The 16,963-nt window shown below is 48.8% G+C and overlaps 1 protein-coding gene across 4 annotated transcripts in view; it reads right to left on the reverse strand.

Annotated features, from left to right (window-relative positions):
• The window catches only part of FAXDC2 (fatty acid hydroxylase domain containing 2), a 46,883-nt gene that overhangs the window by 3,272 nt on the left and 26,648 nt on the right, over positions 1-16,963 (reverse strand). For all 4 annotated transcript variants that reach the window (XM_079968300.1, XM_079968299.1, XM_079968301.1 and 1 more), the window contains 5 exons: positions 7,356-7,447; positions 7,160-7,263; positions 5,072-5,193; positions 3,265-3,470; positions 2,389-2,494 (listed from right to left, as the gene is read on the reverse strand). In XM_079968300.1, the coding sequence (XP_079824426.1) occupies positions 2,389-2,494; positions 3,265-3,470; positions 5,072-5,193; positions 7,160-7,263; positions 7,356-7,447 (630 nt within the window). The remainder of the gene's footprint in view (positions 1-2,388; positions 2,495-3,264; positions 3,471-5,071; positions 5,194-7,159; positions 7,264-7,355; positions 7,448-16,963) is intronic.

Below are 16,963 nucleotides of genomic sequence, written 5' to 3' on the forward strand. Positions count from 1 at the left end.
TTTTTAAAACTGGAATAAATATTATTTTAAAAAAATAAATAAAATAAATGATTCTCAGGGTCCCTTCCAACTCTTTAATTCTATGATTCCTGTAACCCCTCCGATTTTTTTAAAACAGTCAAAAGAGACAGGTTCTTACAGGATCACCTAAGTTGCTGCGTAATTCTCCTAGGGTGAGATGAGTCACTTTAGAAATAGTCACCTTACTCAATAAGGAAAGCTGTTCCAACTCAAATGGGCGGACCAGTTCTCTTAGCCCCCTTCCCTGTGGATATGGACAGTCAGAAGCAGTGGCTTAGAGAGGTCCTTGAGAATGTTCACACTTCAGCTCTCCCCACCCCTTTCCACTATCTCTCTTCTGTTCCCCCAAAGACCATCTGTAGTCAGCTACCTTCTGGTCTTTCACCCATTAGGTCATCCAGCTGAGTCATTCAGTTCCTCCCAGTTTTCCTGAGATACTCGAGGCAGCTTCTAGCTCCCTGGCAGAAGTGCACTGCAGAGGGTTTTCAATAATTAGTACTGCTATCCTTGCTGGCTAAAGGAGTCCCACCTGCAATAAAACTACTTTTTAATATCCCCAAACAGACAACTAAGGTCTCCTAAGAAAAGAATGGGAAATGCAGTACTTAAACTTGTTTGTATATTTTAAGGGACAGTAGTTCCACCCTAGGGACGCGGGTGGCACTGTGGTCTAAACCACTGAGCCTTGGGCTTGCCGATCAGAAGGTCGGCGGCTTGAATCCCAGTGACGGGGTGAGCTCCCGTTGCTCTGTTCCAGCTCCTGCCAACCTAGCAGTTCGAAAGCACATCAAAATGCAAGTAGATAAATAGGTACCACTCCAGCAGGAAGCTAAACGGTGTTTCCATGCGCTCCTCAGGTTTCGGTGTTCTGTTGCACCAGAAGCAACTTAGTCATGCTGGCCACATGACCTGGAAAAACTGCGGACAAACACCGGCTCCCTCGGCCAGTAAAGCAAGATGAGCACTGCAACCCCAGAGTCATTCATGACTGAACTTAACTGTCAGAGGTCCTTTACCTTTACCTTTAGTTCCACCTTGCCTTAAAGTAGAGTCCTACACCTAGACCGTACCATTTTGGTTATAAAGCAGAGGTGGTTTTGAGAGTCATCCTGCGTCTCTCTCATTCCACTGTGGTCAGTGAATGGGAATGTCTGACTGGCACCTCATAGGAACTTTCCTGAAGCAGACGGAAATGTCTCTGAGAAGAAGATTCACAGCCAAGAACATTCTTTTCTGTGGTCTCTGTGCAGTCTATACAGATTTTATGCCTATGCAGAGGTATATTGGAACATTTTATTTTTTTTATATGAGCACTTAGCAATTGTCTAAACCACTGAGCCTTTCGGGGGGTGTTGATAGTAAGGTCAGCAGTTTGAATCCATGCAATGGGGTGAGCTCCTGTTTCTTTGTCCCAGCTCCTGCCAACCCAGGAATTCAAAAGCATACCAGCACGAGTAGATAAATAGGTACCACTGCAGCGTGAAGGTAAACAGCGTTTCCATGCACTCTGGCACTCATCATGGTGTTCTGGGCACCAGAAGCATTTTAGTCATGCTGGCTACATGACCCAGAAAAGCTGTCTGCTGACAAACACCGGCTCCCTCAGCCTGAAAATGGAGATAAGCACTGCACCCCATAGTTGCCGTTGACTGGACTTAACCGTCAAGAGGTGCTTTACTATCAATAATCAACAAAACTCAATTTTTTTACTTCATTATGCAAGGAAATTTTTAGTTAACACAGAATTGCAGTATTTCTACTAAAAATATTTCAAAACCTACTTGAAATTTCTTTCGCAGGAGGTAATTATTTTTTCAATAATATTTTATCAAGGGCAACCAGTTTTCCCAGAACAGACACTTGCCAATATATGTAAAGGTAAAGGTACCCCTGCCCGTACGGGCCAGTCTTGACAGACTCTGGGGTTGTGCGCCCATCTCACTTAAGAGGCCAGGGGCCAGCGCTGTCCGGAGACACTTCCGGGTCACGTGGCCAGCGTGACAAAGCTGCATCTGGCGAGCCAGAGCTGCACACGGAAACGCCGTTTACCTTCCCGCTGGTAAGCGGTCCCTATTTATCTACTTGCACCCGGAGGTGCTTTCGAACTGCTAGGTTGGCAGGCGCTGGGACCGAGCAGCGGGAGCGCACCCCGCCGCAGGGATTCGAACCGCCGACCTTTCAATCGGCAAATCCTAGGCGCTGAGGCTTTAACCCACAGCGCCACCTGCATCCCGCCAATATATGTAAGCTGCTTAAATAAGATGTTGTTTTGCCAATATTACCTAATCCAAAACTTTATTAAGCCATGCAGCTCTGGTGTTGCAATGGTTCATTAGACTTCCTTCAGCTGCCAGTTGTGCCACTTACCACATGCTCAATTGGATGAGCATAGATAGAAACTACACCAATAGGAGCGGTCCATTCATGGTGCTTTTTATGAATGTGTTTGTATAGGAGAGGGTGATGAAGAAGCCTGCAGGTGAAGAAGCAGAGACAATGTGCCATATTTTATCTGTGGGCAGAACAGCTGGTGTTGAGGCACCATGCAAGGCAGCTACCGTATTTACTCGAGTCTAATGCACAATTAAATCTAATGCACACCTCAATTTTCGGAACCTTAAAGCCAAAAAAGGTATTTGCTGGCGAATGTAAATGTGCCATCGAATTTAATACGCACCTTAATTTTCGCAATGTAATTTGACTTAAAAAGGTGAGCATTAGATTCGAGAAAATACAAGGGGATGGGGATAACAGCATGATTACTTCACAATACATGTGCAATTGTGGCAACTACACTTCAGTAAAACAACCACCACCACTATCTAATCTATTGCATCCTGTTAGCTATGTTTAACTAGAAAATAACTTTTTTGAAGGCGTGGAAACTGGAGCCTTAAAATGCCAGTCTAAATCTAGCCTGTAGAATACTGCACGTTAGAAGAAGAGGAGGAGGAGGAGTTTGGATTTGATATTCCGCTTTATCACTCCCCTTCAGGAGTCTCAAAGCAGCTAACATTATCCTTTCCCTTCCTCCCCCACAACAAACACTCTGTGAGGTGAGTGAGGCTGAGAGACTTCAGAGAAGTGTGACTGGCCCAAGGTCACCCAGCAGCTGCATGTGGAGGAGCAGGGAATCGAACCCGGTTCACCAGATTACGAGTCCACTGCTCTTAGCCACTACACCACACTGGCTCTCCCAGGAGGGGAGCCCAGCATGTTACCTCAATGTAATGTGCGCCTTACCGGTGAGAGTAATAGAAGAGAATTTCCTCCAATAGCGTAAAGATTGCCAGCTCGAGAAGAAACCTATGGAAAGTGGGCAAGTGCAAACTGCATGGCTCCCCCCTCCATTTCATGATAGGGAGCATGAGGATAATCATGGGCAGAGAGATGAAAAAATCATTGAACAGGGCTGTTCGTATGGCATTCTGCAGTTTTTTTCTGTCCACCTAGGGGGAGAGGCAAAATGAACCTGGGTCAAAATGTGGAACAGCACCGCCTATGCTGGGAGCAACATTCTGCAAGCCTGGAAGACTCTTGGCTACAGTTAGAGGCTTGAAGTGGCTTTTCCTCTCTACTTGCCAAATAAAAAGGCTTTACCGTATTTTTCGCACCATAACACTCACTTTTTTTCCTCCTAGAAAGTAAGGGGAAATGTCTGTGCGTGTTACGGAGCGAATGCCTACGGATGGCGGGGGGATCTGCTGCAGTCGTGAGCAGAGGATCCATGGTTCCCCTTCCTTTCCTCCCCGTGGCTCGCTTTGAAACAGCAAAGCAGGAGAAGAGCCACTGAGTGGGGAGGAGAGAGGGACAGAGAGCCTGCTTGCTTTAAAGGAGCAAAGCGGGAGAGGAGAGGAGAGGAGCCGCTTACACAAGTGTAAGCGGCTCCTGTCCGGTTGGCTCCTTTAAAGCAAGCAGGCTCTCTGTCCCTCTCTCCTCCCCACTCGCTAAATAGCAGCAAAGTTTTTCGCAAGCAGGCTCTCTGTCCCTCTCTCCTCCCCACTCCTCCTATAAGAGCCTTCTCCTCTTATACCCCTCTTCTGCATTATTAACAGCATCCTTCTCCACCCACCCCACACGTGTTCCTTATCCCTTGAGTGCTTTTCCTTCCCTCCCCACTTAAAACGTGGTTACAAAGCACGGATCCACATGGATCCTCAGGATTTTTGCACTGGGTCACCCCAAATTCACCATCAGATCACATAGCATGTCCATGGCTACAGCTTGCACCAAAAAAATCACGCACCCACTGTTGCCTGGGGCCGCAGTGGTGCAAAAACGTGGTTACAAAGCACAGATCCACATGGATCCTCAGGATTTTTGCATTGGGCTACCCCAAACTCACCGTCAGATCACATGTCTGTGGCCACAGCATGAACCACAAAAATCATACATCCACTGTTTCGTTTAGAATATTTTTTTTCTTGTTTTCCTCCTCTAAAAACTATGTGCGTGTTATGGTCAGGTGCATGTTATAGAGCGAAAAATACGGTAAGTTCTAAATCTTCAGTCACTGCATATTCAGGCTTCATGGTCCTTGTGGAGCAATTAGGATAAAGGCACAGGAACAACACTGATGCTTTTTTTGTGGGACTGGGAAACAGTTCTCTTATTTTATTGAAGGTGCATCTTCTGTTAGGACAATTGGGACGATAAATTTACCCACCACTATAAAGAAAATGTTAGAATAACTAGCAGTCACTAAAAATGCCACCGCCTTCCGTTCCAATTTTTAAATGCCTGCTGAAAACATTTTTATTCCATAGGGCCTATGCAGGGAGTTGAAGCTCACTCTGAATGTGACCTTGGGCCAATCACTTTCTATCCTCAGTCTACGCTATTGCACAGAGCTAACGAAGGGAAGAAGACACTTCCTGGAGAAACAGATAAAAATAACAAAATGATATCTACCCAAATCAACATATTTTAAACTGCTGGATGTATCCCCTGACAAAGGCTAGAAAGGCTATCTGTGATGGGGAGGAATCAACAGCTCCCACTCAGAACAAACAAACACAGGGCTGCCATATTTGTGCAAAAAAATACCCACAGGATCATTCTTTCCCGACTGAATGCGGTATTGGGTGATGAAACTCGGCTTCCCAGTCACATCTGCTACCATCAAGATTCCACTGAAGCTCCAGAAAACCAGGGCAGGAATTATTCCAGTGCCTGTAGTACAAGAAGAGGGAAATAGTGAATGGGGACAGGAGGGCTTCTTTTGGGCTCAGACACAAGAGATGGAACCTAAACTTCCTAACCAGAGGACAGCAGCTCAATAAGAAAAGGATAAGAGCAGGAAATGAGCGGCATGGGAAGAGACCACAGTCATAGATGTTGTTCAAATGGACAAGCGGAAGGGAGAGACTAATTCTATTTTTGTCGACTGAATTTCATTGTGGCTTTCACTTGAGCAATTGCTAGAGCTTACGTTGCTAGAGACTCTTACGTTCACGCCTGATGCTTCATAGTAGGAGTAGGGAACTTGTGGCCCTACAGATATTCTTGGAGTACAACTCCCTGCGCATTGGCCATGCTGGCTGGGGCTGATAGGAGTTGTGGTCCAACATCCTCTGGAGCAGGGGTCAGCAACCTAAGGCCCACAAGTGGCCCACAGGGGTCGCTTAACTGGCCCACGAGCAGCCCGCTTGGTGAGTCCCCGCATGCTGCGCTAAACCGACGCAGCGCCGAAAATTGCATCTGCGCATAACGCAGATGTTGGAAATTGTGCGTGATGCAGCCCATGGAGGGATCTACTGAAGTGAACCAGCTCAGGCGAGGTAGACCTTGCTGACCCCTGCTCTGGAAGGCCACAAGTTCCCCTGCTATTTGCATTATACCAGTGGGCTACATAGGAAGAGATGCAAAAGGTTCCTTGGTGAGATGCAGCACCATAACAACAACAACAACAACCTTATTATTTATACCCCACCCATAATAATAATACAGCAACAAAACATCAAAAATTAAAAACTTCCTTAAAAAGGGCTGCCTTTAGATGTCTTCTAAAAGTCAGATAGTTGTTTATTTCCTTGACATCTGATGGGAGGGCGTTCCACAGGGTGGGCACCACTACCAAGAAGGCCCTCTGCCTGGTTCCCTGTAACCTCACTTCTCGCAGTGAGGGAACCGCCAGAAGGCCCTCAGACCTGGACCTCAGTGTCCAGGCAGAACGATGGGGGTGGAGACGCTCCTTCAGGTATGCTGGGCCGAGGCTGTTTAGGGCTTTAAAGGTGAGCACCAACTCTTTGAATTGTACTCAGAAACGTACTGGGAGCCAATGTAGGTCTTTCAGAATCAGTGTTACATGGTCTCGGCGGCCGCCCCCAGTCACCAGTCTAGCTGCCGCATTCTGGATTAGTTGTAGTTTCCATGTCACCTTCAAAGGTAGCCCCACGTAGAGCACGTTGCAGTAGTCCAAGCGGGAGATAACTAGAGCACATACCACTCTGATGAGACAGTCTGTGGGCAGGCAGGATCTCAGCCTGCATACCAGGTGGAGATTGTAGACAGCTGTCCTGGACACAGAATTGATCTGCGCCTCCATGGACAGCTGTGAGTCCAAAATGACTCCCAACTTCCTTCCATGAACGACGAGTGTTATATCAGTAGGCAGAGTACTGTTGTGAGTTTGTAGGGTGTGAGGCACCATAAAGTTCCAATAAAATTAGAATTAATGAAGGGTTGGAGAGTTAATCTGTGCCCTGACCATAGCCCCAAACTTTTAAATTCAGTCACTTCACATAACTCTGCATGTTGTGAAGGAAAGGAGGAATAGGGACAGTATGTATTACTGGTCAATCAGGACGTTTTGCCTAACTTATGTATCAGCAAGCTTGGGTTCAATGGGGCACACGCCCAATGGTGAACAGTTATGACAAGGTATTATATTACAGGAATACTTTTATATTCAAAACCACCCTTTTACATAGATAAGAAATGAGCTTATTATTACTATTATAAGTATTACTATTTCTGCCTTTTCCCCCAATTTGAGACTCAGGCAGCTTACACAGATAAAATAGAACAAGTTAAAAACATAGAAAAGACCATTATTAAAATGGAATTAAATACTAACAGAATTGAAAGAGCCATTAAAAACACAGACAATAACTGACTTCAGTTCAAAGTGACTCACAAACTATGAAAATCGCCCATTCATTTCTCCCTAGGAGATGGTACAAGTTCTCCCACTGAGTCTGCCAGAACAAGCCAGAGGCTCCCCAGAATTTCTCCAGGTGCCTGAAACACAAAAGAGATCCTGTGACAGTAGTAGTTACTGCTTTCCTTTTGGTCAAAACCATTATTGAGCTCCAGGGACATGGTGGACTTACCATGTGAATGAGTTCCTGAAAGCAACAAACATGAGCAGGGCAGGACACAGTATAAAGGCAGCTATCTTCATCAAATCCCAGAACTTCCATACCTGAGAATACAAGAAAACACAAGGACATATTCAATGTCAATAAGCCAAAAAATGGAGAGAATGAGAGACACAGAATATGGGAATCTAGCAAGTAGTTATATAAAAAAGGAGTTGTCAGGGGCTCAGGAGCAGAGGCACAGGGAAGAGAGGAGATGGAGAGCGAAGGGGAAGAATCCGAGGGGAGTGTAGGAGAAGAGGACAGTGGACCGAGGGATTCCATGAGCCTCTCCAGCGAATCGGAAGATTCACAGAAGGGGGCGCCAGTGGCCAGGGGTAGGGGGTTCCCAAGGGGAATGCCCCAGGAGCAAGGGGGCAGCAGGGACTCCCAGAGCAGTAGCTGGAAATCAATCAGGACCAGCTTCCCCACCAGAGCAGAGTGGGGGGGAAGAGTCCCAAGGATCGGGGCCAGTGCATTCCCCACCAGGGAGAGAAGATAAGGCAGGGCTGACCACGCCTCCATCAGAAAGTCGGACAACGGAGGAGAGGTCAGATCCGGCCAGTGTCCTGGAAGAGGGAAGCAGTGACCGAAGTACTGTAACGGTTAGGAGAAAGGTCACTGGGCTGGCGCGAGAGGCAAGTTCAAATGTACAGGAGCGCGGGACAGCAGAGAATGAGGATTGGGAACCGGGTCCTAAAGCCCGCCGGAGGGAGGGGGAGGAGCTAAGTGACTCAGTGTCGGAAGAGTCCAGAAAGGGCAATGCCCCAGCGGGCAGGAGGACCCAGAGGAGGAGAGAGCAGCGTAAAAGGTGGAGCAGGGCTAGGATCTTAAACTGGTGTCATAGGGGAGGAGACTCAGACGGGACTTCGCCGATCTAGGGTTTAAGACATAGGGCTGCATGCTGTGGCTTTGAAATGGAAACTGAACTTCAATAAAGACTTTTGTACATTACTACAGCCTAGCGTTGGTCCTCTGTGAGCTGGGACCTAGAGGCAGCTCTGACAGTAAGTCCCGTCTCACTAAAAACCTCGCAACGTGAGTGGACGCAGCGAGGGGCGAAGATTGGTACTTCGCGAGCTCACGAAAGCAGCACAAGATGACTACCGAAGAACAAATGGCAGCCCTGCAAAACGCAGTGACACAACTTAACGCAGAAATACTAGCGTCCAGGAGGAGAGAAGAGGAAGCAGCTGCTGTCTGCAAGGATCTGCAAGCCAGGTTGGAAATGTTGACTTAACAGGGGCTACCGGGAGCCAGACCAGAGGGGGTTGGGCTGGGAAAGAGAGGAGGCAGCCTTGTGTCTCATTTCGATGGGAGTCTGCAGCACTATCCTAACTTCAGAGCAGACGTGATTTTTGCGCTAAAGTTACTGGAGAAGGACTTTAGAGATGAGCAGGAGAAAGTAGGCTTCATACTAACGCATCTCCATGGAGAAGCTAAAGCGTGGTTGCGCAATCTGTGGAGAGATAATGATCCAGCCCTCCAAAACGCGAATGCCTTCATTAAGGCAATGGATGCTTGTTTTTTATCAGCGATAGATGTAGATGTCGCCAGAAAAGAGATACATGGATTGAAACAAGGCAGAGCCACTGTGAGGCAATATCACTCCCGCTTTTTTGCATTGGTCAACGCGCTGGGATGGGAAAAAGATTCAGCGGCTGTCAGGGACCTGTTCTGGGAGGGGCTGAACGGGGCTGTGAAAGACGAAATCGCAAGGGGGGAGAGACCCCAGAGCACTCAAGAAGTTGTCCAGAGAGCGCTGACGATTGGGGTGCGTCTGGAAGAACGTCCCTGGAGCAAAGACGAAGGGCGTTGGGGACGCACACCAGCGAGAGCACCTCCCTTCTTTCCCAGGGACTCAGCGCGCGCTCAATCCACACCTCCACTGGGAGGGGGAGAGGAGCCGATGGAGATAGGTGGTGCCAAGGCTCAGTCAGCAACCAGAGCCCTAACACCGGGAGCAGCCAAAGTGAAGCCTCCTAGAGGGAACAGGAAGTGTTACATCTGCGACAGTGCTCAGCACATGGCAAAAGAGTGCCCCCAGAGGCTCCACAAGCACACTGGAGCCTCAGCAACAGTAACAGAAGCAGTTCAGCAGAGAGAACCCACAGCAGGGAAACGACGAAGTCTGGCTGGAAGCAGAGCCACTGGGGCCCAGCCAGACGAGTCAGTGAAGCATTCCCCAGGAATCTTACAGCCCACAGACCCCCTCCCGCCCAAACCAGTGGTGCAGCTCACCGCAGCACTCCAGCTTCCCAATGGGCTCACCATGGAAGTCCCTATTACCATTGACTCTGGTAGCAATGCAGACTTTATAAGAGTGGATTTCATCAAGCAACATAGCATAGCGCTCCTGCCTGCCACGATGCCCCTAAAAGTAGTGACAGTCGATGGAAGAGAATTGCTGGGGGGACAGGTGGTACCGCAAACGCCGCCAATGGTGATGCGAATTGGAAATCACCGCAAGGCATCAGCTTCAATGTCACCCACCTGCCAGACACGCCCATAGTATTGGGCATGAGCTGGTTGGACAGGCACAGCCCAGAATTGGCATGGTACCAGCGTAAATTGACCTTCTGCTCCTCCTACTGCACAGAACATTGCATCATGACTAACCAGGAAGACGAGGGGCAAGAGGATGACCCACAGCTACAACTGGGCATGCTGCAAGTGGTACCCGACAAGTACAAGGCGTTTTTGGAGGTCTTCTGCGAGAAGGAAGCGGACAAGCTGCCTCCCCACAGACCCTACGACTGCAAGATTGACCTCCTGCCGGGGGCGACGCTGCCGACGGGAAAATTGTATTCCATGTCTGAAGACGAACTGCAAGAGCTCAGGGAGTTCATAGATCACAACTTGAAGCGGGGATTCATCCGGGAATCCAAAGCAGTGGGGGGCAGTCCTGTGTTCTTCGTGAAGAAAAAAGACACGCCCCAAAAGAGGTTGGTAGTTGATTTCAGAATCTTGAACTCGAAAACCAAGCCCATGGCTTTCCCGATGCCCAAGATTGACGACTTGCTCACGACGGTGAGGAAGGGACGCATCTTCACCAAGTTGGATCTACGAGGGGCGTACAATCTTATACGCATGCGGGAGGGCGACGAGTGGAAGACGGCCATGTTTACGCCCTTGGGCACCTATGAATATAGGGTTATGCCGTTCGGTTTACAAAATGGCTCCCACTGCTTCCAAGCCTTCATGCATCACGTGTTAGCGGGGCTCCTCTACAAGAAGTGCGTCTGCTTCCTGGACGACATTCTGATCTTCTCGGAATCGCAGGAGGCTCACGAGAGAGATGTCAAGGAAGTCCTGCAAAGACTACGGGAGCACAGACTTTACGCCAAACTGGAGAAGTGCCAGTTCGACATGACGGAGGTGGATTTCCTGGGCTACAAGCTGTCCGACAAGGGAATCGCCATGGACAGCGCCAAGGTACGCTCGGTACTGGACTGGAAAAGCCCGCGCAATCGGAAGGAGGTCCAGAAGTTTGTCGGCTTTGCCAACTTTTATCGCAAGTTTATCAAGCTTTTCGCTATGCAGACGGCGGCCATCACGGACACCCTCAGCTCCATGAAGAAGTTGTTCATCTGGACGGAGCAGGCAGAGCAGTCCTTTCAGAAACTCAAGCGTCTCTTCACTTCCGAAGAACAACTGCTACATGTGAACCCCAGCAGACCCATGAGGGTTGAGACGGATGCCTCCGACAGAGCCATGGGGGTAGTCCTGTTGCAGCAAGACCCGCAAGGGGATTGGAGGCCGTGCGCTTTCTACTCCAGGAAACTCAGCAAGTCGGAGCAGAACTACACCATCTGGGACAGAGAGTTGCTGGCCATTCATGCAGCCTTCAAGGCGTGGCGGCACTTCCTCATCGGAGCCAAACACACAGTGCAAGTTCACACGGACCATAAGAACCTGGAATACTGGAGCACGGCACGGTTCCTGAACCAGAGACACATCCGCTGGGCGGAGTTCTTTGCGGATTTCGACTTCAGGATAGAATATATCCCCGGAGACAACAACATCATGGCTGATGCGCTATCCAGGAAGCCGCAGTATCTGGAGGAAGCAGCACCGGTAGCGGCCAAACACATTTTCGCACCTAAGGTGTGGGCATGCGCTTCGGCCACCGTGGACCTGGAAGCAATACGGCGCGAGCTTCGAACGGATTCCTTCGCACGATCCAAATGGAGGAGGTGCGCAGTGGCACAGCGAAGGACGACGAGTTCCAGATGCGCAACGGACTGCTCCTCCACAAAGGGGCCATCTACGTGCCGGGAGATGAACTCCGCGCGAGAGTACTGCAACAGCTACACGACGCACCCAGCGCCGGACATTTCGGCAAGGACAAGATGGTGGAATTAGTAGCCAGAGACTTTTGGTGGCCCAAGATGCGGGGAGAAGTTGCGGATTACGTCACGAGGTGCGACACATGCCAAAGGGCCAAGCCAGTACACAGACCGCCAGCGGGACTGTTGGAACCTGTACAGACCCCGTCCGAACCGTGGGAGAGGGTGGCCTTGGACTTTGTCACTGATCTGCCCAGCTCGAGGGGCAAAATAGCAGTACTCGTGGTAGTCGACATGTTCACCAAGATGGCGCATTTCATTCCTTGCGCGAAGGTAGCCACAGCGGAACAGACAGCCAAGCTGTTCATAGACCACGTGTTCAAGGTGCACGGCCTGCCACGGTCTATCCTGTCCGACCGGGGGCGCCAGTTCATCTCGAGTTTCTGGCAGAAGCTGATGGGGATCCTGAACGTCAAGGTCAACCTAGCGTCGGCAAGACACCCGCAGACCAATGGACAAGCGGAGAGGGTCAACGCCATCATGCAGCAGTACCTGAGATGCTACGCGAACTAGCAGCCCTCGACCTGGGTGGACTACCTACCGCTGGCCGAGTTTGCCTACAACAACACGAAACACATGTCCACGGGGGTGACACCGTTTTTCGCCAACAATGGGCGACATCCCAGGACCTTCCCGGGCTTAGAGAAAGAGGGGGAAGGGGAGCCGCAGGGAGCAGAGGCATTGGCAGAGGAGTTACAGGAGGTCCATGAACAGCTCCGAAGGCAGTTGGAGCTAGCAAAACACGTGTACAAGATGCAGGCAGACAGACACAGGAGAGTTGGGGAGGACATACGGGTAGGGGACTGGGTCTGGTTAGTAGCCCAGGCAGTGCCGGCTAGATCCTTAGCTAAGAAAAAGCTCGGACACAAGCAGCTAGGCCCTTACCAAGTCGAGGCACAGATCAACCCAGTGGCCTTCCGGTTGACACTACGGGAGGGATCCAGAATGCACCCGGTCTTTCATAGATCGGTGCTCACGCCCTACAAGGCACCTCACAGGTTTCAGGCGCCAGGGACAGCTCCTAGCCCACTTAGAGACGCACCCACGACAGGGGGGTCGCCGAGGGCGGGGCCGCTCAACGAGGTCACGGAGAGTTTGGACTCAAGATGGGGGGAAGAGGGGGTTGAATATCTCCTCGCAAGGGAAGGTACCCCGGCCAGCGCCAACAGCTGGGTACCGTACTATGCGGTGGAGGAGCACTACCTCAAAGACGAGTTCCATGCACTCTTCCCACACAGGCCCATGCCGGAGGAGTATTTTGACGAATATCTTTTCACACCCACACTTTCAGCCAGCACGTTCCGGGGTTTCTCTTCAGAGGAGGACACGGCGCCGGAGACTAGCTCCCCAGAGGGGTCCCTCTCAGGGTTTGGCACAGGCGGCTCTTATTGGTGGGAAGATCAACCTGAGGTGGGGTGGCGCAGAGAACTGCCGAGCGGGCCCGCGCACACAGCGTCACCCCAGGCGACAGGGGGAGAGGGAGTCATGGACGTGTTGGGGGAGGATCCGGGGTTCGAACACACCGGCAGAGAGATGGAAGCTGGGGAGATCGACGTCGACGAGCCCGTTGAGGACTGGCCGGATCTAACTGGCTGGAGGCACACCGCGGGGGAAGAACTGTATCCTGCACTCACCCCCACAACACTGGAGCACCCAAAACCCACGCCAGAAGAGGGGGAGGGGGGAAGGGGGGGCTTCGAGGGGGGATGGATGTCAGGGGCTCAGGAGCAGAGGCACAGGGAAGAGAGGAGATGGAGAGCGAAGGGGAAGAATCCGAGGGGAGCGTAGGAGAAGAGGACAGTGGACCGAGGGATTCCATGAGCCTCTCCAGCGAATCGGAAGATTCACAGAAGGGGGCGCCAGTGGCCAGGGGTAGGGGGTTCCCAAGGGGAATGCCCCAGGAGCAAGGGGGCAGCAGGGACTCCCAGAGCAGTAGCTGGAAATCAATCAGGACCAGCTTCCCCACCAGAGCAGAGTGGGGGGGAAGAGTCCCAAGGATCGGGGCCAGTGCATTCCCCACCAGGGAGAGAAGATAAGGCAGGGCTGACCACGCCTCCATCAGAAAGTCGGACAACGGAGGAGAGGTCAGATCCGGCCAGTGTCCTGGAAGAGGGAAGCAGTGACCGAAGTACTGTAACGGTTAGGAGAAAGGTCACTGGGCTGGTGCGAGAGGCAAGTTCAAATGTACAGGAGCGCGGGACAGCAGAGAATGAGGATTGGGAACCGGGTCCTAAAGCCCGCCGGAGGGAGGGGGAGGAGCTAAGCGACTCAGTGTCGGAAGAGTCCAGAAAGGGCAATGCCCCAGCGGGCAGGAGGACCCAGAGGAGGAGAGAGCAGCGTAAAAGGTGGAGCAGGGCTAGGATCTTAAACTGGTGTCATAGGGGAGGAGACTCAGACGGGACTTCGCCGATCTAGGGTTTAAGACATAGGGCTGCATGCTGTGGCTTTGAAATGGAAACTGAACTTCAATAAAGACTTTTGTACATTACTACAGCCTAGCGTTGGTCCTCTGTGAGCTGGGACCTAGAGGCAGCTCTGACAGGAGTTATATAAAACCTTGGAAAGGTTGACAGTGTTGGCTATTTGCAGTATGGTAGCGCTGCAGAGAGCTTGCTGGGGAGATCATGCATTAAAGAGAAAGGGACTCAAAAATAACTTAAGGTTTTAATTACAAAAAAAACCAAAAACTCCTTATACACTAAATACATTAACAACAAACCAGACCCAACCACCAACCCAACCCCCAGGGTAATGGGAGAGCTAGGTGCTGCTCCTTATATACTACAACCAAATGCTGACACACCTTAATCAGTACAACTCAGCAGCACCTGCTATGTTTCACAGCTGTAAAGCTGGGTCTCGTTATCTTGCTCTGGCCCTTGCTCTGGCCCCTTAAAGACATACACATCGAGTGGAACAATGATGAACCTTTACATTTAAAGAAACCATTCAGCATTTCCCCTCCGGTTCATCATTGTGGAACAAAAACATAAAGCATACTTTGTACATGTTTTTCATGTGTAACCTTTGGAAGTGCTTTTGTAAAAATGTCCGCAATTTGATTATCACCTGGGACATATTCAAATACAATCATTTCGTCAGCAATTAGTTTCTTTACAAACTGCAAACGTAATCTTAGGACTCTAGTGTGCTGCGTATTGGTCTCTGAACACAGGATAGCGAGTCTGCTCTGGGAATCAAGGTAAACTTTTACTGGTAGCGTTACTTGCATCTGTAGGTCTGCAAATACTTGCAGATACCATTCTACATCACGAGTGGCCTGAACGCATGCACATAATTCACTCTCTGTTGTGGAGAGACAAATAATGGTTTGTGTCTGGGACTTCCATTCAAAAGGACAACAATTATAACAAAACACCATACCACACACACCCCTGCAATTATTTTGTTCCACTGCATGAGATGCTTCGCAGAAAATTTCAAAACCTTTGTCAATACTTGTTGTAAACTGCAACCTATAATGTTTGGTATGTTTAAGGTACATTACCACTCTCTTAAGAGCAGAGAAACATTGTGTAGTAGGCTTTTCCACAAATTTTGCCAGAAAGTGAAAAGCATAAGTTATATCTGGTCTTGAGATTCTTTGAATGAAATTTAGCTTGCCTATAGCAGAACGATACAAAGTTTTGTTAGGGAATGGCTTATCTTCACCTGTAAAGGTGAAACCACACACCATAGGCGTTTCCTTCCCATTTGCATTTTCTAAACGTAGCATTTCAACAAGATCATCAATTTTTGCAGTTTGATGAACCAGAAAAGATCCATTTTTGCCTTTCTCAATTTGCATGGATAAGTAATTTTTAGCTATGCCTAATTCCACCACATCAAATTTCTTCTGTAACTGTGAAACTACCTCTTCATATTCCTGTTTAGTTTTTGTAGAAATTAACACGTCATCTACATACACACACATCTTTGTTACAGAGTTTGCCCTTTCCTTTATAAACACGCAATTGTCTGCCTTTCCTTGTGAAAAACCAATATCCAGCAATTCTTTTGCTAAAGTTTGGTGCCAATTCCTTCCACTTTGGTGCAGACCATAAAGGGATTTATTTAATTTGCATACCAAACCTTCAGCGGCGTCTATGCCTTCAGGGACATGCATAAAAATTTGTTCTTTTAAATCTGCAAACAAATATGCAGTTTTTATATCTAGGTGATAAACAGAATGTCCACGTTGTGATGCATCTTTTAACAAGAGCTTAACTGTTTCATATTTTACACTTGGTGAATAACACAAATCATAATCTTCACCTGGAATTTGTTGAAAACCTCTAGCAACTAATCTTGCCTTGTACCTTACAACTTCATTTTTGTCATTCATTTTAACTCTATAAACCCATTTTGAATCAATAAGTCTCATATCTGGGGTTTGTGGTACAAGAGACCAAGTGTTATGCTCTTTTAAAGAAGCTATCTCGGAGTTCATAGCTTTATACCAATTTACAGCTTGGTGCTTAGGTAAATTCTGAACATCATTGTAGCTTTTTGGCTCAAAAACCGCCTTATTGGCATACACAGTATTAAAATGTTCATTTGCAAAACGTTGTGGCTTCTGCCTCTTTCTATCTGAACGTCTCAGTCCAGAAGGAGAGTCAGACTCCTCAGACTTAATGGGACTAAGTGAACTACTAGTTTCAGGTTGTAAATCATCATTGTCAGACTGAAGAGGTGCCTGTAGGCTAAGCTCACGGTCAGAAAAATCAAGAGAATCTAACTTCCCCTCGGGTTCCTGTGACTTTAAATCATCAAACAAATTATCAGATTCAACAGGCTTTTTGTCTTTTTCCATTAATTCAGAAGCACCATTTCCTGCTGCTGCTTCTGCTTCTTCCTCTTCTTCCTCAGTACTATCTATACCATCAGCATCCTGGAAAACAGCAACTCCATTCCAATTTACAGTTTGTATCATGCTTCTGGTAATATGAAATTTGCCGGTTGCTGGTATGTAAATTCTGTACACCCCCTGCTGGTAGCCCATTAATTTTCCCTGAACACTACGCTCACCCAATTTTTGCTTAGCGGGATAATGCATAATTACATCTGAACCCCAAATGCGTAGGTATTTCAGATTAGGGCGTTTTTTAAACAGCTTCTCATAGGAGGTGACATCTAAACCAGAATGATAACTGCGATTTCTAACATAACAAAAAGCATTAAGCGCTTCAGCCCAAAAGTCTTTGGGCAGATTAGCATCGTGCAGATACGTTT

The sequence above is a fragment of the Podarcis cretensis genome, assembly GCF_951804945.1.
Source record: "Podarcis cretensis genome assembly, chromosome: 2".
Lineage (NCBI taxonomy): Eukaryota > Metazoa > Chordata > Lepidosauria > Squamata > Lacertidae > Podarcis > Podarcis cretensis.